At 32.9% G+C, this 25,577-nt stretch overlaps 5 protein-coding genes across 7 annotated transcripts; 3 read left to right on the top strand and 2 right to left on the bottom strand.

Annotated features, from left to right (window-relative positions):
- Positions 1-613: 613 nt before the first annotated feature.
- Positions 614-1,549, top strand: LOC105642712 (auxin-responsive protein IAA30). The gene is made up of 3 exons (XM_012227628.3): positions 614-980; positions 1,069-1,165; positions 1,247-1,549. The coding sequence occupies exons 1-3, from the start codon at positions 656-658 to the stop codon at positions 1,299-1,301; spliced, it is 477 nt and encodes a 158-aa protein (XP_012083018.1). The 5' UTR covers positions 614-655; the 3' UTR covers positions 1,302-1,549.
- Positions 1,550-3,534: 1,985 nt separating this feature from the next.
- Positions 3,535-4,604, bottom strand: LOC105642711 (Chitinase family protein). The gene is made up of 2 exons (XM_012227627.4): positions 4,099-4,604; positions 3,535-4,021 (listed from the first exon to the last, which is right to left on the bottom strand). The coding sequence occupies exons 1-2, from the start codon at positions 4,563-4,565 to the stop codon at positions 3,655-3,657; spliced, it is 834 nt and encodes a 277-aa protein (XP_012083017.1). The 5' UTR covers positions 4,566-4,604; the 3' UTR covers positions 3,535-3,654.
- A 2,062-nt stretch (positions 4,605-6,666) lies between these two features.
- On the top strand, positions 6,667-12,922 carry WRKY47 (WRKY family transcription factor). 2 transcript variants are annotated; one of them, XM_020682616.3, is made up of 7 exons: positions 6,667-6,820; positions 10,251-10,372; positions 10,540-10,611; positions 10,702-10,854; positions 11,303-11,644; positions 11,733-11,846; positions 11,921-12,922. In XM_020682616.3, the coding sequence occupies exons 2-7, from the start codon at positions 10,325-10,327 to the stop codon at positions 12,536-12,538; spliced, it is 1,347 nt and encodes a 448-aa protein (XP_020538275.1). In that variant the 5' UTR covers positions 6,667-6,820; positions 10,251-10,324; the 3' UTR covers positions 12,539-12,922. The 2 variants fall into 2 exon arrangements, with proteins under 2 accessions (XP_020538275.1, XP_012083016.1); XM_012227626.4 differs by lacking the exon at positions 6,667-6,820 and having other exon boundaries at positions 10,057-10,372.
- Positions 12,923-15,094: 2,172 nt separating this feature from the next.
- LOC105642708 (DHHC-type zinc finger family protein) lies at positions 15,095-17,926 on the top strand. 2 transcript variants are annotated; one of them, XM_089721433.1, is made up of 9 exons: positions 15,095-15,342; positions 15,570-15,686; positions 15,772-16,089; positions 16,221-16,289; positions 16,402-16,473; positions 16,578-16,706; positions 16,785-16,865; positions 17,008-17,172; positions 17,268-17,926. In XM_089721433.1, exons 1-9 carry the CDS (start codon positions 15,301-15,303, stop codon positions 17,748-17,750), a joined length of 1,476 nt encoding a protein of 491 aa, XP_089577559.1. In that variant the 5' UTR covers positions 15,095-15,300; the 3' UTR covers positions 17,751-17,926. The 2 variants fall into 2 exon arrangements, with proteins under 2 accessions (XP_089577559.1, XP_012083015.1); XM_012227625.4 differs by having other exon boundaries at positions 15,097-15,342; positions 15,573-15,686.
- A 499-nt stretch (positions 17,927-18,425) lies between these two features.
- Positions 18,426-22,052, bottom strand: LOC105642707 (Pectin lyase-like superfamily protein). Its single transcript, XM_012227623.4, has 6 exons — positions 21,420-22,052; positions 20,527-20,844; positions 20,059-20,179; positions 19,807-19,981; positions 19,594-19,664; positions 18,426-19,331 (listed from the first exon to the last, which is right to left on the bottom strand). The coding sequence occupies exons 1-6, from the start codon at positions 21,435-21,437 to the stop codon at positions 18,634-18,636; spliced, it is 1,401 nt and encodes a 466-aa protein (XP_012083013.1). The 5' UTR covers positions 21,438-22,052; the 3' UTR covers positions 18,426-18,633.
- Positions 22,053-25,577: the final 3,525 nt, after the last annotated feature.

Genomic DNA, 25,577 nt, shown 5'->3' with positions numbered 1-25,577 from the left:
AAACTAACTAGTAATCACAGGTTTTTTTTTTTTAATTTTAATTTTTGAAAATCAGTCACTTTGTCAAAAAAAAAAAAAAAAAACTTCTAAATGCTAGTGTTTTCCTTTTTTTTTTATTAAAAATATCATCATTTAAATTAAAATACTATTTATAGTTAATGGAGATATAGATAATTCTATATACTAAATGTAAGTAAATTTTTTTCTTTACACTTTATTTGGGAAGAAGGGAAGTAAAATAAGGAGTGAAAGTAAAATAGCAATGGAAAATTTACTATACATTTTCCTCCCGAAATAGAGTGAAAATGGAGTTAAAATGGATTTAAAATAAATTTATTTTACACCCTTCTTAATATTTTATATCAAATCAAATAAGAAATTTTGATAATCTTAATAAATTGAGATTTTTTGGTTCCATATTTAAAGACCAAGACTGATTTAGCACACGAACCACGTTGAATCAAAATTAAGCTCAAAACAGGGATCAATCATGACAACCTAATTTGGCTACTTCTTGCCACGTGTATATGTCGGCCCTAAGAGCTACACAAAAGAAATGCCTGGGCCCACTTTATTTATAAATTGAAACCTTATTTAAGGTGGCGGCTTGTGTTAGTAATTTACTTTGACACTTCAACATTGACAAAAACAAAAAATGGGCAGAGGAGGCTCTACGAGTTCTTCTTCATCTTCATCTTCTCTGTACCCGCAAAACAGAGACCTCAGCACAGATCTTAGGCTTGGCCTTAGCATCTCAGCCTCTCATCAAAGGTCCGATCCTTTCATAACAGTCAAGCCAGGTGTAAAGAAAGCAGTAGCAGCAGAAGAAGAAAATTATTATGAGTGCAATAGTGCAACTTTCTTTGTTAAGGTTTACATGGAAGGCATTCCTATTGGGAGAAAATTAGACCTGTTAGCTCATGATGGTTATCATGATCTAATTAGGACCCTTGATCATATGTTCAACACTACCATTATCTGTTAAGTAACTTCCCTTTTTGTTTATTTATATTAACGTTTTGATATGTCATAACAATATACTTATATATATGAATTGATGCAAAACAGGGGCTGAGATGGATTGTGAACATGCTGAGCAATTCCATGTTTTAACTTATGAAGATAAAGAAGGAGACTGGTTGATGGTTGGGGATGTTCCATGGGAGTAAGTTTATTCATATCAATTTTTTTTGTTTATACATTTTTTTTCTAGAAAACGAGTAGTAATTATTCCTTTATTTTATAGGATGTTCTTATCCTGTGTGAGGAGATTGAAGATCACAAGGGCAGAGAATTACTGATGCTTAGTTTGAGTTTCTGGTCCATCCCATTCTGAAGAAACATGTTTGAGAATGATAGATGTAAATTCCTTTTAACAGAGATAATATGATAGAAGAAGAGAAGATTTTATCTTTTGGGTTGTAAATTGCTTCCTCCATGTTTGTGGTGTGAAATGTGTATATTTATTTTTGTTAGTTATCCTTTCTTTTTATCAAAGATGTTAATTTTGGTACAATTAAATTGAAAGAATTAAAATTTCATTAATCCAGCATCCAAGAACCTTTACCCTTGCATGGCTTTTGCCAATTTGGTTTGGTTTATCCAAAGATTAGCCAGAGGAAGGTATTGGGTCGCAACAGGGGATTTGAATAAGTTCTTGTTTAATGGTGTGCGGAAGAAACCCAAGTTCAAAATATTACACATACCTCGTTATGATAATTCTTATTTAGTTTTAGCTCCCGTCACAAAATATGTTTTAGTTATGGAACCTTCCCAAATTTATTTTTTAACCATGATCCCCAATTTCAAATATTAAAAAAATCAAATTATTATGAATAATCTGATTATCCTTTCGCTTAAAAGTGAATATTCCGTTAATGGAATCGAATTAATTCGATTCCCATATAATCAAATGTATTTTTTATGTAAATTGAATTAGAAACCAAATAGTATAAAAATCATTCAATTATTCCAAATCAAATTTACTTATGTGTAAGGTTGAATATTTGATCATACTCATCATCTATTGTTACATATTTTTAAGAAGTCAAGAGCTGTAAACTTTATTATTTAATTTTGGTAACATTTAAATCAAATATTAATAAATATTATAATATGAAAATATAATTTAGTCTGACAAAGTTTTCTTGCGGTCTGGTACGGGTTTTGTTTTGTGAGACAAAGTAACTAAAGTGAAAGTATAGTTGCAAAATATGTTGGTCGACAAATTCATTCTGGTGATTCTAAAGCATTCATTAACCGTCATAAAAAGATGCACTATATGGTAGAGATTTCGTGGCATTTCTAACCAACTTTATTTATCTTTTTGAGGACCCTGACACTCTTGCCTGGGCTCATTAAATAAAGCCATAGAATTTTTTTTTTTTTTTCCATTTTTCTAGTCACAAGCCCTTGATTTTTTGTAATTTAATATTTCAATATAATATAAATCCGAATAGATATTAAAAAAATAATTTATTAAAGCATTTATATTGAAATTTATTGTGAAATTTGATAATTCATTGGCCTAATTAAACTTAATAGAATTGAGGCATGTAAGCAGATCTTGCAATAATTTGGCGGATGCATTTGCCAATAAGGGAGTTGTTAGTTTGGATAGTACCTGAGGTATTTCTAGCTACGGTGTAATTGAGATTTTGATCCTTTTTTTTTTTTTTACTGAAGTTATCTAGGTTAGGTTGAATGTAAATGGATGGCCTAATGACTTAAATAGTTCTTGGATAAATTAAGTTTCTGCTGGACAATAGTAATTTAATAAAAATTATCTTTCTTTTTGCTGATAAAAAAAATTTTGAAAAAAAAAAAAAAAAGGTTCAGGATGTTCTTGGATTTCGTTAACCAAACCGTGTTTTGAACCCAAATCAAGTTTTCCAAATTGATTCCAGCGGGTTTAACCCACTAATGCTGCGGATCCAAACTTTTTGTCTTTGAGTTGTGTCTGAGCCTTGAAAAATAAGCCCAGGCAGCGAATATATAGGCCGGGTCCAACAAGGAAATGCTGGGCCTGAATTTTGTCCATTTCATTGTCTTGCTTGAGGAGCTTGACATTTACAGCTAGTTGATGCAGGAAATCTTAATTCAATAAAGATAATGATAATGGACATTAAAAATTTTTATGTTTGTCAAAATATTATAATTTTTTAAAGAGAAAATGTAGACTTCAAATATGTCCAAAAAATAATTAAATTTAAAATAATAAAAAAATTCAAAAAAACGATCTAATCGAACCAATTAAAAACCAAAAAAAAAAAAAAAAAAACAAAAATCAGTGTTGACTTTAGAAAAAATGCGTAATGGGTCCATTAAAGTGATTATGAGGATGACCGTTGACCCTATGTCGTTTATCCAATGCAATAAAAAAAAAACATAATTAACAGCAAGATGAAGCTGGTGATAGCGTCTTTGGCTTCGCATTGTCGTCTCTTCTCTTCTGACTTTTTCCTCTCAATCAATTTTTTAATGCACATTCATAGAGGAATCACGTTACTCCAATTAAAACAAGGGCAAACTCCATTATTCTTGCAAAACATATTATATTCATTAGCATCAAACGAAAAGAAATACAAATCTCAGCAGCAATAGACTGCTGTATTATTGTGCAAGTAGATACAAATTTTTTTTACGTTCCTTCAGCTAAAAAGGTTTCTGATTTTCACAATCCAGGTTAGAGCCAGTATTAACGTTAAACAACCCGGCATATCTTTTAAAATATCCAATCCTATCATTTACACGACTATCGTTAGCAATTCCACACTCAAGCCCACCGTTGATAATGTTAGTCACCAACCCATATCCGGCTGTCCGATTTGCTGCCAAGTCAGCTTTTGTAGGAATGTATTTTCCCACCATGACATTGTGGCAAGAGGGGATCGGCTTCCGCTCTGTCATCCAAAACCAAAGCGCTGTTTTGAATGCTATTATGGAGTTGTTAGCTACTATTTCTGGGTTCCTCAACCCATCGAACCCTAACGCCTTGCCCGCCGGTCCATAATTGAAATTCCTGTCATAATATAATTATAGTAATATGTTATAAATAGATGTATATTTTGGAAAATGGAAAATAAATAAATTACCAACCAAGAGAGTTGGATGGGTCCTCTTCCTTTATATGATTTTCCAGGGTAACAAGGCCATTGAGTATTCGTTGAGTCGCAGTAATCAGACTGAGGACTAATTTCCTCTTTGAAGCATAAACCCCATGCAAATGGACCGTCAGGTGCAGTTGGCCACCCACCGGTGGTTTCATGGGATATTTGGCCAAGAAAAGCTGCAATTTCTCTCTTTCTTGTAATCAAAATTCCTGTGGTACCAAACTTTGGGAAGCACCTTGTTGCTTTAATGAAAGAATCGTAGGTGAAGAAATCTTTAGCGGGGCAAGCGCTGTCGTCCTTGTGTAGAAAAATAGCGTCATAGAGGTCTTTGCTGATAAGAGAAGAGACAGGAATCAATTTCCTGGCTTCTGCTTTACAGGATACAAAGGAGAATATAGTAGAGTAAACAAGGAATATTGAGAGGAGAAATGTAAGAGAATCAGTTGTTGCCATTTCTCTTGTTAAGGTGGTGGGAGCGAACAATCCTTTCTTCCGATATATATATAACTGGAGTCTGAGATCATATTTGACCACATTATGATCTATAAGAATTTGTCTAACTCTTATCTATTTTGACTAGTCAATCCATATGGGTTGACTTGGCCTTCGCCTTCGTTGCTTGACATCCACTGAACTGTGAAAGTGGAAATGTCGACACCAAGCACAATAATATATATATTATACTTGCCGGCCGTTAAATTCTTAATCCTTTAATATTCAAAATATGAACCACATTCACACAGAGTGCTTTTATATGGGTTTGAACCCGCGGAAGTTGAGATATGACGTTCTAATTGGGCTCCATTTTTAATCCTGGGCTCGGCCATATACCTGAAACAATTTCCTTTTTTTCTTTAGTTCAACCACTTAATAAGCCCACAATGATGGGCCTCAATCATGTTTGACAAAAGCGCCATCTTATTGATAAACGCATATAACTAGTAATAAGTGTTCGAAATGTCATCGGACGACGCGTGTAACTGTAAATAAATTAAATGTTTGTGTTATTGCTTAATTTAATCACCTTAATTTTTCCTCAACCGATTTATCCAAACCAAACCGTAATTTTTGTCGTCAGCTGCATTCAATTTGAAACCCTCAAAGGTAAAGGAAAGCAAGTACAGTACTAGTTTGTAGAAGCGGCACTTTGTACTTATTTTCTACTTTAATTAACCAGTGTTGTTGAACTTTTTATTACAGTATTTATTTATTTCAATGTCACGAATAGATGAAATAGAACGCAGGAGGAAAAAAAAAATGAAAAAACAAATTTAGTTTATAAGAAATGAGAGTCAAGGGAAGAAATGAATACTCTGACATTAATGATGAAGGAGATGGCACTCTATTGATTTTATAAAAGTGAGACTAAGTGCACTTGTGTCTAGTCATAATCAAATTAAATATCACGACCATGTAGAGGTAATTAAATTAGTATCATGGGTTGAATATATATATATATATATATATATATATATATATATATATATTTTATATATAGGAAATATAAACTAAAAACAAACACGATATCTTAAATTTAATTAGTAAAGTTTCTCGCCTTAAATTAAAAAAAAAAAAATACACGGGTAGAATTTCATTCACTTTAATTTTATTTTCTTGTTTGTTGTTAGTCTTCCCTGTATATATTTAATGAACCTAATAAAAGAGATCAAGGAAGTTGATGATGGTAATTAAGGCATAGCTAATGAGCAAGAACTAGTAGTTAATGAGCTAGTTAGGATTAGGTAAAGTCTGCCTCAGCCTGAAAAACCAGTAAAGCCAAAGGACAAAATAGGCTGCCCAAAGAATTCAAATTGAATCAAACAGCAAAGAAATTAAGACAAAACCCCTTTAATTGCAAAGTCTAAAAGATTGAAAATGAGGATATCAACTTGCTTATCTCAATCTTTTTCTTTCCCTCAACAAGTCTACAAGCTTGAAAACGAGTATACCAAATTACCAATTCACCTCTCTCTATAAGGGTCGCTCCTTTTTCAACGCCCTGCATCAATAAGAGATTGGCCCATTTTGATAGGTGACACCCCCCAGTTGGGCCCCACTTCAAACGTGACTTTATAGGGAAAAAAGTCACCTCTCTTGTTGGCTAATGGAAAACGACAACAAAACCAGAACGGAAAATGGTAACCAAATTGCAAAAGGATTTCTTTGTCAGTTTCCAATCACTTTAGATGAGTTTTACACGGAACCCAACCCTAATTCCTGGCCTCCCAATCAAACCCTCTTTATCCTTTTTGTATTTACTTATTTATCTAACAAATTAAATTAATAATATATTTGAAGCCATACATATATTATGCCAACGCAAGTTGACCACAAGTTTTGAAACTAACCCTAATTTTAGAACTTAAGACACAAAGTTAACAGCTTTTTTTTTTTTTTTCCTTTCATTATTTTTAAAGAGGTCAGTCATGAAAATATTCTATCAGTCCATAATAATAGTTTGGTTTAATTTCGACACAAAAACTTTAAACAAAAATGTTTGATTCCGTAAAATATAAATTATTCAAAATTTACGTTAACGGTATGCAGGGGGAAGGTTTTGGAGGCGTGAGCGGTGGGTAGCCATAGGGAGAGGGCACTGCACGGGAAGCTTGGGTTTGGAGTCTGTGGGATGTAGCCAGGAAGACTGAACAACGTGGGGGCAAAGGCGAGTCATGCCCTTCTGCTTGGGTCATTTCATTTATTTACAGGTATCTGACTGATCCTCGTCATTTTCTTTTGCAAATTGTAAATATGAAATTTTCTTTATTTTTCCATTTAATTTTTGCAAACACGTAAAGAAAAAAGGAAAAATAATTAAAATATGTTTATTATTATTATTATTATTATTATTTTGGGCGTAAGTTAAGACCGGCTTGGTAAGCTGAGTTAATGGGACGCCGATTTATTTTTACTTGCCTCCCAAAAATTTCGTTTGTTTTGTGTTGACTTAAAAGCAACCACGTTGCGTGTGACTTGCCCACGACCCATAATCCCTTTAATTGCTCCTCTAAGAATCTTCTCCTAAACCCTATCTATACTATTAGCCCATAGCTGCCGCCTATCTTCATATTATTCTTAATTTCTTACCAGTATGTATAATCCTTTTGTTAATTATTAATTAGTTTCTTTTTTATTGTATATTTTCAATTCGTAACCTTATTGAAACCCTCTGTTAAATTCTTTTACAGATCGTTAATTATTTAATTTCATGAAACAATAAATTGTGGTCAACTTTAGACATTAAAATTAGATTTTTATTTTTCTTGGCCGCTAATTAATAAATAAGGTATCTCATGATTTGGTGGGAGTAGTCATACAACTCATAACCACTGCATTTATTTTTTCAACAATATTATTACCCTTCATCACCAAACTGTTAATTTTATTACATTTGTTTTAAGAAAAATTGTTAAGCATATTTTATTTAAAGACAGAAAATTATAAATATTTTCGAGGCATCGATCGTTTTCAAAATTATGGATACAGAAAGAAGAAATTATGATTATTTTAAGTAAGAATCATTGACTTGTAGATATCCTTCACATGGAAATTATAGAGCAAGACTTTGTTTTCTTCCGGAGAGGTGGAGGAGAGAAGCAAACCTGATGTTTATTCTCTCTGCTTGTATCTTCTACCATTGACCCAGCTTTTTCCACATCTTGACCAATTAAACTGAGATTTTTTTCAATTAAATTATATATGATTATTGTTGATCAGCATGATTTTTTATGTGATGACAACACAAGTTATTTAAAAAAATAATAATAATAATTTAGTGTATTATTTATATATTAGGTCATAATTAATAATTTTAAATTGATTTACTCAAATTTGGAATTTAAATTGATGTACTCAAATTTGGAAGCGGTCTACTTTGGTCATTGTTGACAATTACCTAAACTGACATATACAAGTTTCATTTTTATATTAAGCAAATGATCGAGACATTTAGAATTTAGCATAACTGGACACACACACACACACACACAGTTCAACATTTATATTCTAGATGGGGAAAAAATTTTTTTCTTCTAGTGCATTAACCCTTTTAAGTAAAGTAAATTATATTAATTTATAAATAATATTTGTTTATCTGGGAACAAACAAGGTTAGTTTTTTGTTAACCAATCAGGTAATCACAAGACATACCACCTTAATTCCTCACGTTGAAAGGTTTATTAATATATAATAGAGGGGTTACTAGAAGAATTATAATTTACTCGAAAAATGCTGTAAGTTTTATTATTATTATTATTATATCTTTTTTGTCAAATCAATCGTCATCAGTTTTATTGGCAGGTGGATAAATGAAATTCGGAGAAGATATAGATAGATTATCATGTGGTTTCACACATTGATTAAAAGAATATATAAATTTTTTTTTTTATATTTAAATTTTATGATTTGTTTCATTTAATACCAAGAATTTTATTTTGAGAAAATTCAAATTTATCTAAAATTGGAATGCCTTTGATGTAGATGCAATAGATGTCTCGACCTCTCCAAATTTTGTTTTGGTTATCCTCATTAATTATTCAATATATTCAATTTGAACTGCTTAATTATAAATCAATTATAAAATCTCTAATTGAAGAAAACTGATAGAATAAAATTAAAAAAAAAAAAAGAAAGAAAGGAAGAAAAGATATGTTTTTTATTTTATTAGCATTTGAAGGAAGATTCTCAAATCTGAAGCTCCTACTCCTAATTAAAGATAGATGCTTGCTGTTAGTAGTGCTGAGCTAGTCCATATCTTTTGACATAATATTCTTACACATTATGAGTGCGGCAGGAAATTTCTCATTCTTTTCCTCATAATCGCTTTATTTTCAAATGAATTTCTTCGACATTTACTAATAAAAAAATCAATATTTCAAATAATTTGGCATTCACTTTTCCTTTTTCGGATTGTAAAACGTGTGTATATATATATATATATATATATATGCTCCTTTATTTATTTTATTTAAAGTCAAAATTTACTGCTTAATTATCATATAATTAGAATTATGCAATAAACAGTAGCTACTAATTTGATGCAAAACAATATTTGATTATACACTTTTGGAAAAATATATATAAATAATGAAACCACGTGTGGTTGACATGATGAATATATAGGATGAAGTTGAAATTTACCAGAATTTCATTACTCATTTTGTACTTATTGGCATCAAAAAACCATTTATCAAAGATTGGACATTCCAACTGTATCCTTATTCCCACTTTTTCCCTTTGGTTTTGACTCCGTATACCCTTTCTAAAAGCGCTTAATTATAAAATAAATAAGACCTTTTATAACATAAATTTGAAGTTTACACTACTTCTCTTGTCCAATTCTATTTATCTCACAAGCAAATGTTTTTCTACCTATTTAAAAATTAGAAAATTTAATCATATAATAAGAAAATTATTTATTTTTATTAAATGAAATGAAATAATTGAAGAGGTAAAACAAGGGAAAAAAATAATTAAGACGGACGGTTACAGCAGAGTCGAGCTAGGTATGCTGAGCTATCAACGAAGGTCTTTAATTTCCTTTGTTGACGTGGACAAGGGAAAAAAATGACGTGTTGGCGTTGGCTTTTTAGGGCTTTTTAAGTCAGTGGGATTAGGTATTTTCTCTATGTGAGTTTGGGACCCATCTCTTACTCTAACCACCGTCAGATGCAACCGTGCCGTCAACTTAGTTGACCAAAATACGACGTTCTCCATCTCCACTTGGACTCTTCGATCCCATCGCTCTTCAAAAATGAAAATCCTTCTCCGTCATCTTTAACGGAGCCAAAGTCTTCAATCCCTACCGCTCCGCTACTGTGTGCTAAGCGCAGCCGTGTGTTCTCTTCTCCTATATCGCCACGTGTACTTCTCCTCAACGGTGATGTCATTTCTCCCGCGAAAAAAACGGCTGGTCTTTAGTATTATTTTTGGACCCCCTCATATCTATCTCAACTAAGTTTAACAAAGAACGAAAGTCACATTATAAATAATTTAACCCTCTTGGAAACCCTGTACAACTACTCCCTCTCCTTTTACTCATGGAAAAACAAGGACGGGAATTGAAATTCTTGCACTCCGGCGATTTTCTCCGGCAGATTCCAGGCGTTTCTGATAATTTAACCGATCATTCCTTCGCAGGCCAGTCCAGGATCAAAGAAGTGGATTTCTTCTCAACCGATATTTCCACTGACAAATCCTCCCGTGATCAAGAAATGAAGGATGGATCATCGCCATCAGCTCTTGTTGATTCTGGGATAAATGTAAGTTTTTCAATATTTCTTTCTTCACACTTTTAATATTTAACTATATATGCTTGTGACTTGTGGAAGTAATTTCAGGTTTTCATTAATAGCCATATATAGAGAGAGTATTAATATAATCATGAATTTTTACTTGTAATTGAATTTAATTAGTTGATGTGTTTCAGACTGGACTGAATCTCCTGATTTCGAGCTCTGGAATTTCGGAAACTGAAAATGGAAATAAATCCAATAATGAAGTGAGCTTCCATACACTGTTTTTTTTTTTCCCATATCATAATTATTTAAATTTCCTTTGTTGTTAAAGGATTGGAATTCGGCTTTTGCAGATGACGAGACTACAAGCGGAGTTGACGAGACTTCATGACGAGAATAAGAAGTTGAAGAGCATGTTAGATCAGATTACCAGAAGTTACAAGGAACTGCAAGCTCAGCTACTTATGGCAATGCGAAAACAGGCACATGGGAATCGGCGAGAGCAGGTGAGATTTTTTTATTGTTTTTATTTTACCTTTACTCCTCTAGGTTTAATTAAAGAGAGCAAATCGAATATCATTATCCACAACTGACACAATATAAAAATTGAAAATAATATCTGTAAAATAAAGAAATCGGTAACGTGCATCTCTTGAATTGGAAACTGTGCTTTCTTGATCCAGTATCGCCTTTTCAATTCTTAATACCCATCTTTTTGCCCAGTTTAGTTCTAAATCCACCTAAAGGAAGCAAAAAAGTTCTGTCTTCCTATCTTAGTTAAGTAATTTCCACTGAAGTAGGCATCTTCTTTATTAATCAATTCAATTACGTGTTGGTGCAGGATTGTATTCACCCCCAAGCATCCCAGACCTAAATATTTATCCCAAGCTATCTTTCCTGAACAATTTTTGATAAATATATAGGATTTTTTATTTTAATTATATTTTGATACAGAAAGGAGAGATGAATGGGATTTCAGGTCCTATAATGTCAGCCCAACAGTTTATGGACCCACGCCCATCTGCCACTTTGAATGTAAACGATCCTTCAGTATCTGATGACAAGGCAGAAACTGCGTCGGTTTCTCCAACAAATACTACTACTGAAGCTATGTCTCAAATAAATCCAGGCAAACAAGCTTCCACCACAGAGGATGCTCTTGATCAGACTTCGCAAAGTTGGGGATCTCCAAAGAGTCCAAGATTGGAACAACCAAAAGGTGAAGAACAAGTCAATGATCATGTCCCTTTCAGGAAAGCTAGAGTTTCTGTTAGAGCGAGATCAGAGGCTCCTTTGGTAAACACCTAATTAATTATGCCCAAGAATTATATGCATAGTGTAGTAATTTTATTTTTTACCTGTTAAGAAATTAAATTTGTTGTAGATCACGGATGGTTGCCAATGGAGGAAATATGGTCAAAAGATGGCTAAGGGCAATCCTTGTCCACGTGCATACTATCGTTGCACCATGGCTGTTGGATGCCCAGTCCGCAAGCAGGTAAGTAATTATCGAAAACTTTCAAGACGTTAAATTTTTGAATTAGTTAACTACAAGCTTTGTTTGATCAATAGGTTCAAAGATGTGCAGAGGATAAGACCATTTTAACTACAACGTATGAAGGAAATCATAACCATCCACTTCCACCGGCAGCTGCAGCCATGGCTAACACTACCTCAGCTGCTGCAGCTATGCTTCTTTCAGGTTCAACTATGTCCAAAGAAGGGTTGTCATCGAGTAATAGCTTTTTCCCTTCTTTACCCTATGCATCTACAATGGCTACTCTTTCTGCTTCTGCCCCATTCCCTACTATAACTCTCGACTTGACTCAGAGTCCAAACCCTACACCTTTCCTTCGCACTCCTCCAACAACCACATTTCCTCTTCCTTTGCATGGCTATCCACAGCTTCTAGGTCACCCTATGTATGTTTCAAATAATAAGCTACCAGCAGCCGCAATTCCACCGGTACAATTAGGGCAACGGCATGCCTCTATGGTTGAGACGGTTACTGCAGCCATTGCTTCTGACCCAAATTTCACAGCAGCTTTGGCTGCAGCCATTTCCACAATTATCGGCAACCAAAGGAGCAATGACGGAACCGACAGCAACAACAATGGTCCAAACGGGATAACCGGAACGCCTGGGTCTCCACAACTTCCTCATTCTTGCACCACTTTCTCCACCAATTAGGGCGGCTGGCTTTTTGAGCTCTTCTATAGCTTTTGGGTCGAAGATTTTGAAATTAAAATCTTTCTTTAAAATGTTGTTGATATAGGTGCAACGGTGGGGCGAAGAGATAAATTTTGGCATAATCACACTATAAATAAATTTAAAAAAATAATTAGGATGTATCTTTAGATGATACAAAAATATTAATTTTGTACTGTATAATATTGTTAATGCAGGTAAATTTTACACTGTGTTATTACTTGATTAAGTATGTGAAGCTTTTGAAAGCGTAGAGTGGAGTGTAAGAATTCATGAACTGATCCATGTACAAAGACTAGAATGGAATGTTTTTGTTAAAGAAATATTTTTATACGTATAAATATTGTAAAATATGTACAGAAACAATTCTTGCTTGCACCTACTGCATATATATACGATTAGAGCAGGATATTTTATGACAATTTTTTTTTTTCTCGCTGATAATATCATAATTGAAGGACATACATAAATGAATCCTCTGGTTGGAAAGCTTTACCACATCGCTATTAATTAGTGTATTGTTATTATTGGGTTGCAGGAAGTTAGTATAGAGCTTCATTAATTGTACATTGCACTTCCAGCTAATTATTGTATACTTATGTTGAAGTGAAAGAACTCTACCTGCAATATTTTATTTATTGGCATTGTTTTGCAGAATCAGGTATGTTAGAGATTATGAAAAATAAAATAATCTTATGGTATCAAAATGAAGTTGATAAAACAAATAGTTGATTTATTGAAATCTTGTAGCTCTCTTATTTGGATTTACAAATACAAACTAATGTACTAAATTTTACTTGCAATCTAGTAATTAATAACAAATACAAAATAATGAGATTGTTTAATTAATTCTTAAAAATAAAAATTTCAATTTTATAAAATTGCACTAAAGTATAAAGAACCCAAATTTATATTACTTGAACTTTGGTGATATGATGTGCCTGTTTCAACATTATTGGAATATGGACATCCATTATTTACGTATAAAAAATCCAACTTGGCCATTGCTGTGATGTGTCTCAGATAAACCAACGGCCCAGGTTTTCATATTAAACACATAGGCAAAGTAGCAACAGCCTCAGGTTATTTGACTCTGCAAAAAGATTACGTGGCCATTGGCAGGAGAGATAAAAAAACTATCGAAGCCACAAAAAGAACTGTCTAAATTCAATGCACCTAATAGTTATCAAGAACCAGGGACGTCACTACGGCCAAGTTCAATTACAGAGAAAGGCTGCTTCCTGCAATCATGTCAGTACTGGAAATTCCTCTCGGTGCGCTCATTATTCACTTTGATTTTTTGTATATATAAATACATAAAAGGAACTGTTGCCACCATTTTCTTAGGCATAGATCTTGTATCTCTTGCAATGGCGTGTGTTTGTTTGGGGTCACCTTGAGTTCCTCCTGCTGCTTCAGTGCTAACTGGAGATTAATTTATCCGATTTACTGAAGAGTTTGGAGGAACTCTGGGTGCTGCCAAACTTGTTTTTTTATATTTATAGTTATTCTTCAAATATCATTCCCAACTGGTAAGTTATTCCTATCTCTTATATCATTTATCTATAGATTTTGATTGAACTATTCTCATATACTAACAGGGGACGGAGCTGGCCTTTAAAATTAGGAGGCCAAAAAAGAAGTTAGAGTGGACAAAATGGAGAAATATTTTTTTTCATTATTTTGTAAAATAGATAAAAAAAAAAAAATTCTTGAACCTTTACCTATCAGTAAAAGTGTATCGCATTTTAGACAAGAGCCGTGAAAATCTTAAAATTGGTATGTACAAAAATCTTAATGTTAACTTTTTCCCCCTCAAAAATATGATATTTACTTCATTTTACCCAAACAAATATAAAAATAATATAATGATTGTGCAAGTGAAAAATAACAAGAGAAGTTTTCTGAATCTAACTAACCCAACAATGATTTTAAATGGGCTTGTAAGCCTAAACTAAAAGCCCACCAAGTAACGCTCTTACTTGATAAAAAATACACTGGAATAAAAAAGCCCAGCCAACCAAGGGGTCCACATATTTCTTCTCCCTCTCCTTCACATAAAGAAACAAAAAGTTTATCCATATATTATAAAAGCATTTTAATAATATGCAACGACCTGGTAATAGAATGACACTGAGTCGGAAATTTAATAATTTCTATTATATATTTTTTTACTAAAAAAAGAAAAAAATATTGCGACTCTATGTTTAGAATAATTCTTCAGAAGTAAATCCATTTGTAGCTCAATTTCATTGGGGATTTCTAGAAATTCAGAAATTCTAAACCGAAACTATTTATTTTGACATGGGCCTTTCCATTCAAATGAAACTGACATAGCTTTAACATTTGGGCTTACAGTTAAAAATCAGATCCACTAACCTATTTGCATCTAAACCGATAGATATTAGGTCCCACAGATTGACAGTCCAGATGAGCAAAGCCAGGTCGGCTAAGGTCAGGTGTGTGAATGGGGCCCTGCAAAACTCCATTAGTTAAACCGTGAACCGTCAGATCGTCTTAGATCTGCAAGTCGCCGTTCAAATTTCAAACCGCTTTCAGTAGTCGACCGTTGGAGTGAGAGAGTCCTTCCATTTCTTTTCTGTGTAAACTTCAAGACAAAAACCAAACAAGATAACAAGATAGCTTAATCCTTTACAAAAGTACAGTTTTGGATTGTTAAATTATAAACCGCAATCTCTTTGAAAGAGTGAATCCAAAAGGAAGATTGTCTAACAAAGAAAACAATGAGGCGCCATGGCTGGCAACGCCCTCTCCACCCTTTGCAGGTATACACTCAGATTCAGGTTGCTATCATTCGGTCTAATTAAAGCACCTCAATAGGTTTATAGAATTATGTGCTTTGTTCTTGCTCATATGTTAAAGACTTCTATTATTTTTATTTAAGCACAGTTCTTCTTTTATATAAGCTAGTTTTTCTGTTTTATTTTTTTCCCTCATGGAATTGATTGAAATGCATGATTACCCATTTGCTGAAATCGTGAATTCTGCATAGCAGATAGTGGGAATGGCAATTTACAGTTTCCTCGTCGTTTCCTTTTATACATTTCTCGGGCTCTTTCTTGGAAACAGAACTGCTGAAATCACAGCCACGACAATATTTTCGTTTGTGGTAATGTATCAAAACAAGCTCAAATATGTCAATTCTTTATCAATTTAACATATGTTTGATCAAAATTTGTTGCTTTGTTTTTCAGGCAGTTTCAGTTGTGTTCTTATTTATTAGATGCACAGCCATCGACCCAACTGATAAAACCAGCTTTAGGAAGAAGAAGAAAGCTAAATCCAATAAGTTTAATTATGGGTTTATCTTGAGTCAAATAGTTGTTAGGTTTTTTAGAAGGCTGGAGAGGAAAATTCTCAGGAGTTTTATAAGAAGAAACTACTTGGATCCACTGAAGACCACAGCTCAAATGGAACCATTACTTCCATTTCCCCTTGTCTTCAAGGATGATTCAATTTCACCTGATCCTAAGGACGATGAAATCTCTTATTGCTCACTATGTGATTTTGAGGTTAGACAAAACATAATCGTAGGTCATAAGATTTTAATTGAAGGATAATTAGAGAGAAATGCTTCTAGAATTATACAATGAGCGTGATTTTGTCTTGGTTTTACTGAGTACAAATTATATATTTGTCTCAGGTGAAGAAGCATAGCAAGCACTGTAGGACCTGCAACCGGTGTGTCGAGGGGTTTGATCATCATTGTAGGGTAAGAACTTATTATTATTATTAAATATGATATTGGTTGTCTCCTACCTTTGTTTTTGATAAATACTTGTTTTGACAATTGCCACAAAACTTACATGAACTTTGTGGTCCAGTGGTTGAACAATTGTGTTGGCAAAAGGAACTACACAACATTCATTCTTTTAATGCTATGTGTCTTGTTAATGGTAAGAACCTGTATTTCTTCCAGATCTCAGAAACCAAACAGCTATGTTAATAATGGAAATGGAAATGTACTTACCTTTTCTATAAATAATTGTTGTCTCTACAGTTAATCATAGAAGGGGGAACTGCAATTGCCATATTCATCAGGTGCTTTGCAGATAAGACAGGTATAGAGAGCGAACTGCTGAGGAAACTACATGTGCACTTCCCGAGATGGGCTCTTGCCACAATATCGGTAAATAGACAGTTAATTTAGATCCTGTTTTATTATCTGCTTTTGTACTAATTATTTCAGAGTGACACAATGTTACAGGTTTTGTTGGTTTTAATGACTGCTTATGGTTCAGCTGCCATGGGACAACTTTTCTTCTTTCATGTTGTTCTCATTCGGAAGGTAATCATAATCTATGATATTCTTTGAGTTTGGTTAGTGGGGTAAAGGAAGTATATTGGAAATCAATTATGAATTCTGCAGATTTTATTGTATATTTTGGCAGTTAAGTATAAAGTCTTATTCCTATAATTTGCTCATGTAGGGAATGAGGACTTATGACTATATCTTGGCTATGAAAGAGGAGAATCAATCAATGGAATTAGATCCTTTTGATGACTCAGATTTCTCTTCAGACTCTGATTTTGACTCTCCTGAAAAGCCATCATTTGTTTCGCGGTTTATATGCAGAGGACATAAAGGAAATCTGGTATATATTACTTTTGCAATATAATTATGTGCTTTAAGCAGTTTAGAAATAAGCAGCAGAACATTCGCAATAACCGGTTCATAATTTATATTCAGAACCAAACAAGGCTTTCGATTAGGATTGATAAAGATCCCGAGCCTTCAACCTTAAACAAGAAACAAGGCTTCTATGTAAGTATCAATCCGTGGAAGTTGATAAAGCTAAGCAGAGAGAAAGCTCTACTAGCAGCTGAAAAGGCAAAAGAAAGGCTCAGGAAACAAATACCAATAGTGCAACAAGATTCATTAAAGCCATTACCTTTGGAGACAAAATGTGGACCTTTGATGAACCCAGATAAGAACATAAGCAGTGCAGGAGCAGGCTCAACACCTCTTATTTCCAAAGGGACAGGTTCGCCAGGAACATTTTCAAGTCCAAGAAGGCGATTTTCTGGCATTGCTCCATCGCCAAAACAGAAGTACAGAAATAGTTTTGACTTGAAGCTGACTGAGGTCTCCAAGGAGCTTGAAACCTACATTTCAAAGCAGGTTTTATGTTCTGTTATAAGGAAGGATGCTTATGAGGCATCTCCTAGATAAATTATTATGCTCGAGTTTGAAATTCTCAGCCTTTGAGAAAAAATTCATTGATTGATTTGAGGGTGCATTCTGGCCAAGTTTGCATTTTTTGTTCTTTCCTAATGAAATTTCAACTAACACTTGTATGTTTGACCTTTTATACAAATTTAAATTAATTACCGATCATTCAATTCAAATTCATCCTCCAGTAGACATTTTAGAAATTGCGGATTTAAGATGTGCTTGTATTATGGGAGAAAACATGCATGCTATCTGTGTTGTTTTTGTACAAGTACCTGGAAGTCATGGAACCTAGAGGTATTTTGGCTGTTTTAGAGGAAACTAGATACCAAAAAGGTACCGACGGCAGTAATAGATGGTCCCTTACCTCAATTCGTCCCTATTATCATGTATAGAGAATAAGTAAACAAAGTGACAAAGTGCATTTTATTGCTGAAAGTGAGATTTTTAGAGCTAATTTTATCATTCCAGGAAGGCAACTTTCCAGGAAATAGGCTAGACCAGCCTCATCAGTTCACAAGAAAGTGGGATTGAAATGAAATTGAAGAAAAGAAACCCAAAACAAAATTAAACATATAAAGACGAAAACATAAAGAAAGAGAGATTAGAACAAATAAACTCATTCTATTTTCACTTTCTGATAAATCACTCAATTATTTGTTACTGCACACAAAGTTACAGGAAAAATCATTTCTCAATATTCTCTCAGAGTCAACAACAACAAATCAGCGACTTCACTCAACTCTATATGTCAGGCAAATAATTTCTTCTCCATGGCAATGAGCAGCCGTGTTGAGAAATGACAAGAATCAAAATTTGAACTAATTGACCATTCACAATCGAAGGTGTTTTGACCACCGAACAAATATGAAGCTCAATGAATTTACCAAGACAGCAACCAGGTACCTCTGTTTCGATTACTTGAATTCACTAAATGACTTGATAGATGGTAACAATCAGAGTAATGATCAGGGTAGATACTCTCCCTGAGAGGCTCACAAGTTTCTGGAGAAACTGAGTCAGAATATCCTTGAACGTACGAACAGTTCCAGGGAGAATTGGAGGTCACATTGAGGGTTATGTTCGATAAGCAGATGTCAAGAAAAGCGTCTGCTTGAATGCCATCTAGAATGCCTGCATACTCTATGTTTTCTCCTGTGACATCTTCAATGGTTATCCGTTCTACAATTGGTAGAGCTGCAGGATCATAATGCTCGTCCGGGTGTTCCCCATAAAGACCAGTGAACCTTATAGCAATTTTAACATCAATTAAAGTTATATTTGATACATGAATATTTCTCACATAACCACCCCTTCCTGGAGACGTCTTTATCCTAATACCTGTACTTGAATTGTAAAATTGGAGATTTTCAGCATGAACTTCTGATACACCTCCAGACATCTCACTTCCAATTGACAGCCCTGCACTACTTCGAGTTTGTCCAATAAGCCGGCGAATAATAATGTTTCTGCAAGGACGGCCATATGATATGCCATACTCATCCCACCCACTTTTGATGGCGATTAGATCATCACCAGTGCTAATGAAACAGTCCTCGATGCAAACATCATCAGAAGAATCTGAATGCATTTAAATGAATGGTAAGCACCCTAGTAAGGTACTTGGAACAAGTTACTGAAAAATGATCAAGCAAAGTTGAGGCTGCTGCTGTGGAGGGAAGATTTCTTAGCCCAAGCAAGGAACTTACAAAAACTTATTGCTCTTGTTTAAACCACACTTGTAGAACTAGTGTTTTTCCTATATAATTTGCATTTAAAACTATAGCATCCATCATTCATAAATGTACAAATGAAAAGATTCCAGCCTAGCAAAGAAATTTACCTGGATCTATCCCATCTGTGTTTGGTGAATCAAGAGGTGCACGGATTGTAACATTTTGGACAATGACTTGGCTGTTCATCCAGAAAAACAATCTCAACTCTCCCCCTAAGCATGAAAGTTTCACTTTTGCACAGTTTTATATGGTACTGTAAAAACTTCAAGTCCAACAGAAAAGGAGGAGAAATGCATTATAATCCAGTTAGAAGGACAAACCTGCAGTAAACAGGGTGGATTGTCCAGAATGGTGAATTTATGAAGGTCAGGTTTGAGATGACTATCCCAGATGAGTTCATTAGCTCAACCAAATGAGGCCGGGTAAAGTTCAGGGTTTCGGTTTTGAACCAATCCCACCAGATGCTGCCTTGACCATCAATAGTTCCATTATCACCTGCATGGAGGAGCCAGTGATGTTACAAAAGCAAACAAAATAGACATGGAAATTAATCCTTCATTCACGTCACCAACCTGTTATAACAACATCTGTCAAATTGCGACCATAAATGAGGCTTCGATGCCTCCTACCAAGCAATTCCCTCCCTCGGCCATATGATGGTAGAGGATCAACAACTGGCCAATCATCAGAATTCTGGAATTGGCAGGTCAACGTTTTCTTTTAATATTATCAGCCAAAATATTATAACTATGGCCCTAGAGTCACAAAAGATAGCACAGTCCTATCAGACTAGGGGCTCAACTTGCACAAGTGGATAGCAACGAGTCACCAATAATCACATTTCGACTCCATGTAGTCATAATTTATTTAAGTTCAAGACAATGACAATTTCCCTGGGCATGCACATTAATTCTTAGAATCCCTCATAATCTATTCCTAGCTTAGATCAACTACAAACAGGTCAATCACCATAAATAAATTGCAGAAAACTGGCAATAAACAACATGCATATTTCCTCTGGCATGGAAGTAAGAACTTACAGTTGATCCAAGAATCACTGCGTCCTTATCTAACCACAATGTCAAATGACTGATGAGATCGAAACTGCCTGTCAACCACCGGCCAGCTGGGACAAAGAGCTTAGCTCCACCCTTATCAGCGAATGAATTGAGATAGAAAAGAGCATTCTGAAATGCTTTAGTGTTGAGAGTGACGCCATCACCAATAGCACCAAATTCAGTAATAGTGACACTATGAGGCCGAATATCTGCAGACTTGGCCCTTTTGCAATGTGAACTGCCCATGATAAGCCATGGAAGATCACTGAATAGTGCAAGAACGAGAAGCACATCGACTAGCTGAAAGGGAAAATGAAAGAGAACGAAAAAATAAATATCTAACTAACAGAAGAATGAGATCTGATTTGAATGTGGGGTTTCGCTCTTTTTCTATTTGTTCCCCCTTTTCCTTCTTAATAATGCTGAGCAGTGATGTCTACTTATATGCTATACATATTGGGTAACTGTGTTAACATTGATTATCTAACAAACTCAGAAGCTAATCAAGAAATACAGAAAGGCCAGCAAGAAAACAAAAAATATAGCATCAGAAAAGTAAAAAGAGCTTCAAAACACAATTCAAATGAAATATTTCAGGATTTGATGACATATGCGAGCCAGATGGGTATAAAAAGCTGACCAGCTGAGCTACATTCTGTCAAAAAGGTAGAAAAGAAGAATAACTCAAAGCCCAGTTCATTATCAGATCCCGAGAATTTGCTTTTATTTTCATATAGGCTGTGTAATCTGCGACTGAGTTAAGTTCATTTAGAGACTCGGCTATACATTTTCTTGTACTCTTATTCTAAATCCCCTCTCTATACAGAAAATGCGGAATCAAAACAAGGAAACAAGAATTGGTAAAAGTAACTTACAGTAAAAGATCTCCTCATATGACTGAAATCTGCTGTTTCCCGTTAGAGCCAAGACACCAAAAGAAAGGAGCTTAATTTTCACCTTCCTTGCCAGAAAACAAATACCACCAACAAACAAGAAATTCCCTCAAAAATAAGAGAAGGAAATGAAGTTGATAAAGATAGGGCAGGGATCTTGATTCTTGATCACCGAGATCTCCCCCAAAGCAATGTTTTGCAAGTGTGTGTATTTGTGTCTGTAAGTATAATTACTGAATATTAGATATTGAGAGAAACCACCAAAACCAACCAAAGAAGAAAAATCATTGACAGTGACCGTTGCTGCCAGCCAAAAATCAAGCAGTAGGTCCCCCTTGTTCCTTCACCTGCTCCTCCATTACTCTCTTTCCCCTGTTTCTTCTTCAAGATTGCACTCTCAACCCAAAAACTTGGACACCCAAAAAGGCAAAAAGAGGCTGGAGCGGCAAAATACTCGATGAAATCGAAGTTGGTTTGGTGTTACTACTTATTAGTTTCAAGAGTGACAGTGTTTTTCCTAATCAGAGAGGCACATAGCGCAACAGAGAAATTAAAAGTTTGCATGGAATAGGCACATCTCTAACTCCTCTCTTGTGACAATTTCAACATTTCTGTTCTGTTAAAACTTTGTAAACTCCGTATCAGAACGAGAATTGTAAATTTTAAGTTCAAGAAAATATGCTAATTGTTTAAAATCAATGACTGAATTATCTTCACAGTGTAAATTATTCTTCACATAAATGACTTAATCTTGTTTGAATTTAAAACAAGAAATAAGAAATTAGAAGCTAATGTTTTTCACATACTTCCTCTTTTTCACCTTTAACAACATTTGATTTTTTTACCGAATCTCTTTTTAAAAAGATTAAAAAATCATTAAAATTTATTAATTTTTTAAAAATATATAATATAATTTCTAAATTACGCTTCTTAAATATAAATGTAAAAATAAATTACATCTAATAAATATGAGTTAAGTTGAAAAAAAAATTAATATAGTCTTAAAATCTTAAATGAGTAAGATAAAATATATATTTATTACTATTAAAGTGGAACGGGGTGAGTAATAAATATTCTTTAAAAAAATAATTTCTAAAATTTCATTCGGTTTAAAACCAATTAAGCCGCAGGTACTCAAATAAATTAAACCTATGAATGCAATTTATTTGGACAATTTCTAACGCTGGTTTGTACATCCTATATATATATATATATATATAAAAGTTAATTTGTATCCTTGTTTATGGACAACAAAATTAAAAATATATTTATTTAATTATTTTAAAATTAATATTTTAAGTCTTTAACTATATGTCATTAATATAAACAATGTATGTTTTGAAATTTAAATGTTGATATTAGTAACATTATTTCAAAATTTATTGGTAAAAAAATTATCAAAAAATTTCATTTTAACCCATTTATAATTTGTGCATAATTTGTATTAGCATATTTTTTTATAAACAAGCTTCAATATTTGAATTTTTATAAAATAATTAATATAATTAAAGTAACTAATATGAAGTTGTGATTTAATAGGCATAGGTCAACACAAAAGAAATCTTCATTCAAAAAATAAATTGAATTACAGATCATTTTAAAGTTCAAATAAACATGATTTTAAATTCTCAATTAAATTGGTTTTTGAAAAATAAAAATTTCAAAAAAAATGATTTTAAATTGATTTGGATAATTTCTGGTGGTTTATAAAATCCTAGTTCTCCTTTTTTTATTTATTGAGTGAGAAAAATACATAGATGTGCCTTTTCATAGAGTGCGTCTCTTTTTCTGTTTTTGTTTGTGTGTGGAATGGGATCATTGGCTCATAGCTGGAAGGAGAGTTTTAGACATATAGACAAAAACTACCCTATAAAAAACAGCTGTATTGCGATTTTGGTGGATGGACACTACTAAATAATTAAATTTTGCTATTAATAATGTTTTATTGTATTGTTATTTTTTAAGTAGGAATATTTTATTTGTATTGCCAGATATTTGCACATTTAGATATTTTTGAGTATTAGACTGTGTCTTAGTGTTCAATCATTCTATCATTGTTGGTTATATAAAAAGAATAAAAAAGAAAAATAATATTATTTTTTAAATTTACAAATGTGATAAATATTTAAAAATATAATATTTTCGAACGGCAAGTATTTGAGAATATAGTAATTATATATTCTTATCGTATAATATGGGTAATTTTTAATTTTTCTATTTCAACATAATTATGAATTTACAAAAAACATAATAAAATTAATATTCTATTTAATTACCATCCTTATTAATAAATAAATAAATACCAATTACCACTAACACGAAAAATGAAAAGAGAACGTGAAGTGGCATGGTTTTGTTATTCGAAAACAGAACGGTTAAAGGTTCGGTTTCTTTAATGAGGAGACAAAAAATGGCTTGACCTTGACCTTGACCAATTCTTCTTCTTCTGCCACTGCTACTATTCAACAAAGCTAATGCTAATCATAGGCCATTAAAAAGCTCAAGTTCCTGTGAACTTTGGAAGATGAGCGTATTAGACCTAGGGCTGTGGACTCAGGTTTAATCGAATCAAACTGAGTTGATTTAACTAAATAAGCAAATTTCTTTTAGATAATCCACTACTCACAGTTTTATGAATATAAAATTAAACCGAATCGATTAACTAAGAACAGAAATAATTGAAATTTTTAAAATTTTGAAACTGAGAACTAAAAAATCAGTTAGTTCTTAACCGATTTATACTCGCCTCTAATTACATCTCCATTTGTTAAATAGTTGAGTTGGAGAATGTAAATTGTAATTACCTTCTAAAAATTTCAAATATTAGGATGTCTAACGATAAATGCACGTACATTTGAAATAAGAATAGATTTCAATTGAAAAATCATAAAAATGTTAGTATAGTATTGAATTTAAATAATTTTTGTTATATTTTTAATTTATAAATAGATGAGATTTAAATTTGAATTTCAAGTATAAGATTATAAGTTTGTATTAAATTCTAAATACTCAACCGTGTTTAGTGCCTAGTTATCTAAATTGAAATTTAAAATTTTAATTTGCTAATTTTTAAACAAAATTTTGGATTGTGTTTCATTTTGAAATTCCTTTCCTCTTTTACATATTTTCAAATTTCATTTTTTCCAAAAAATAAAATCGTAATAAATATATTTTCCTTCGTTATTAATAAGAATCGATTTCAAAAAGAAATAAAGAAACCCCAAAAACTATTATTCCATCTTTTTTTTTTTTTTTTGATTTTCGCATGTTAAATCTATTAAAGCATAATGATTGTTAGAGATGGATTATTCTTTAAGAAACCCATTAAAGAATTAAAATATGAAAAAACTCATTACAGCAGACAGCAAGTAATTAAGTAGTATTAACAACTAGATTAAAACCTTAAACCAGACAACAGCAGAGGGGATGTGTAAAGAGAAACAAAGGTGTATATTCTCATTCATTGCTTCCAAGCAATATTTGCAAATTAACCCATTAAGAAAAATTGTCCATAAAGAAGGAGACAAAGTCCTAATGCAGTACAAGAAATACAATACACAGCAAGAGAAAGCCTCAAAGATCTGTGGAAAATTGTGCTAAAAAAAAAAAAAAAAAAGAAAAAGAAAAGACGGGTTAAGGTTTCCAAAGTGTAGGGAATCCAATGTCCCATTAACAAACACAAATAGTCATGGTTGAAATGAAATTGTCCAAACACCATTACAAGAACACTATGCAACTTTCTTTTTTGTACCATTTTTCACTTCTTTACTGTCCAAATCTATTTGGCAAAATCTTTCTCAGATTTGCATAATCTCATTTTGTCTCATAAAGAACAAATAGTTCACTTCTCTTAAACTTTATTTTCTAGTATTATTATTCTTAAAATCCAAAAGATTATTATAATTAATTAATTTCTAAGATTATTAAAAACGCTAATGTTTCAACAGTTGAATTTATCAAACACCCTTAATTATTTGTCTAGTCCAAACACCAATAATTGATTTTCGGCCGCTCAATTAATCCAATCTTAACTGCAACAAGAGTAGAATATACCTTTATAGTTTCAATAGTCTAAAATGGATATACCCTTAACTCTTGTATTATATGTACAAATTTGGATAATTTAATTTATGTATTACA

The sequence above is a fragment of the Jatropha curcas genome, chromosome 5, assembly GCF_041381405.1.
Source record: "Jatropha curcas cultivar XTBG-Jc1 chromosome 5, XTBG_Jcur_1.0, whole genome shotgun sequence".
In the NCBI taxonomy this organism is placed as follows: Eukaryota; Viridiplantae; Streptophyta; class Magnoliopsida; order Malpighiales; family Euphorbiaceae; genus Jatropha; species Jatropha curcas.
Note: the sequence above shows the minus strand (reverse complement) of the source record. Positions and strands in the feature narration are given on the sequence as shown.

Coding starts and splice junctions, on each gene's coding strand:
- LOC105642711 (XM_012227627.4), bottom strand. CDS start 4,565: ATGGCAACAACTGATTCTCTTACATTTCTCCTCTCAATATTCCTTGTT. Junction 4,022..4,098: donor GGACCCATCCAACTCTCTTG/GTTGGTAATTTA, acceptor ATATTATGACAG/GAATTTCAATTATGGACCGG.
- LOC105642712 (XM_012227628.3), top strand. CDS start 656: ATGGGCAGAGGAGGCTCTACGAGTTCTTCTTCATCTTCATCTTCTCTG. Junction 981..1,068: donor GTTCAACACTACCATTATCT/GTTAAGTAACTT, acceptor GATGCAAAACAG/GGGCTGAGATGGATTGTGAA. Junction 1,166..1,246: donor GTTGGGGATGTTCCATGGGA/GTAAGTTTATTC, acceptor TTTATTTTATAG/GATGTTCTTATCCTGTGTGA.
- LOC105642707 (XM_012227623.4), bottom strand. Junction 20,180..20,526: donor CAGTGATTCTTGGATCAACT/GTAAGTTCTTAC, acceptor TGCCAATTCCAG/AATTCTGATGATTGGCCAGT. Junction 19,982..20,058: donor GACAGATGTTGTTATAACAG/GTTGGTGACGTG, acceptor TCCTCCATGCAG/GTGATAATGGAACTATTGAT.
- WRKY47 (XM_012227626.4), top strand. CDS start 10,151: ATGGAAAAACAAGGACGGGAATTGAAATTCTTGCACTCCGGCGATTTT. Junction 10,373..10,539: donor TTGTTGATTCTGGGATAAAT/GTAAGTTTTTCA, acceptor GATGTGTTTCAG/ACTGGACTGAATCTCCTGAT. Junction 10,612..10,701: donor GAAATAAATCCAATAATGAA/GTGAGCTTCCAT, acceptor CGGCTTTTGCAG/ATGACGAGACTACAAGCGGA.
- LOC105642708 (XM_089721433.1), top strand. CDS start 15,301: ATGAGGCGCCATGGCTGGCAACGCCCTCTCCACCCTTTGCAG. Junction 16,090..16,220: donor GCTCACTATGTGATTTTGAG/GTTAGACAAAAC, acceptor TATTTGTCTCAG/GTGAAGAAGCATAGCAAGCA. Junction 17,173..17,267: donor GAGGACATAAAGGAAATCTG/GTATATATTACT, acceptor ATTTATATTCAG/AACCAAACAAGGCTTTCGAT.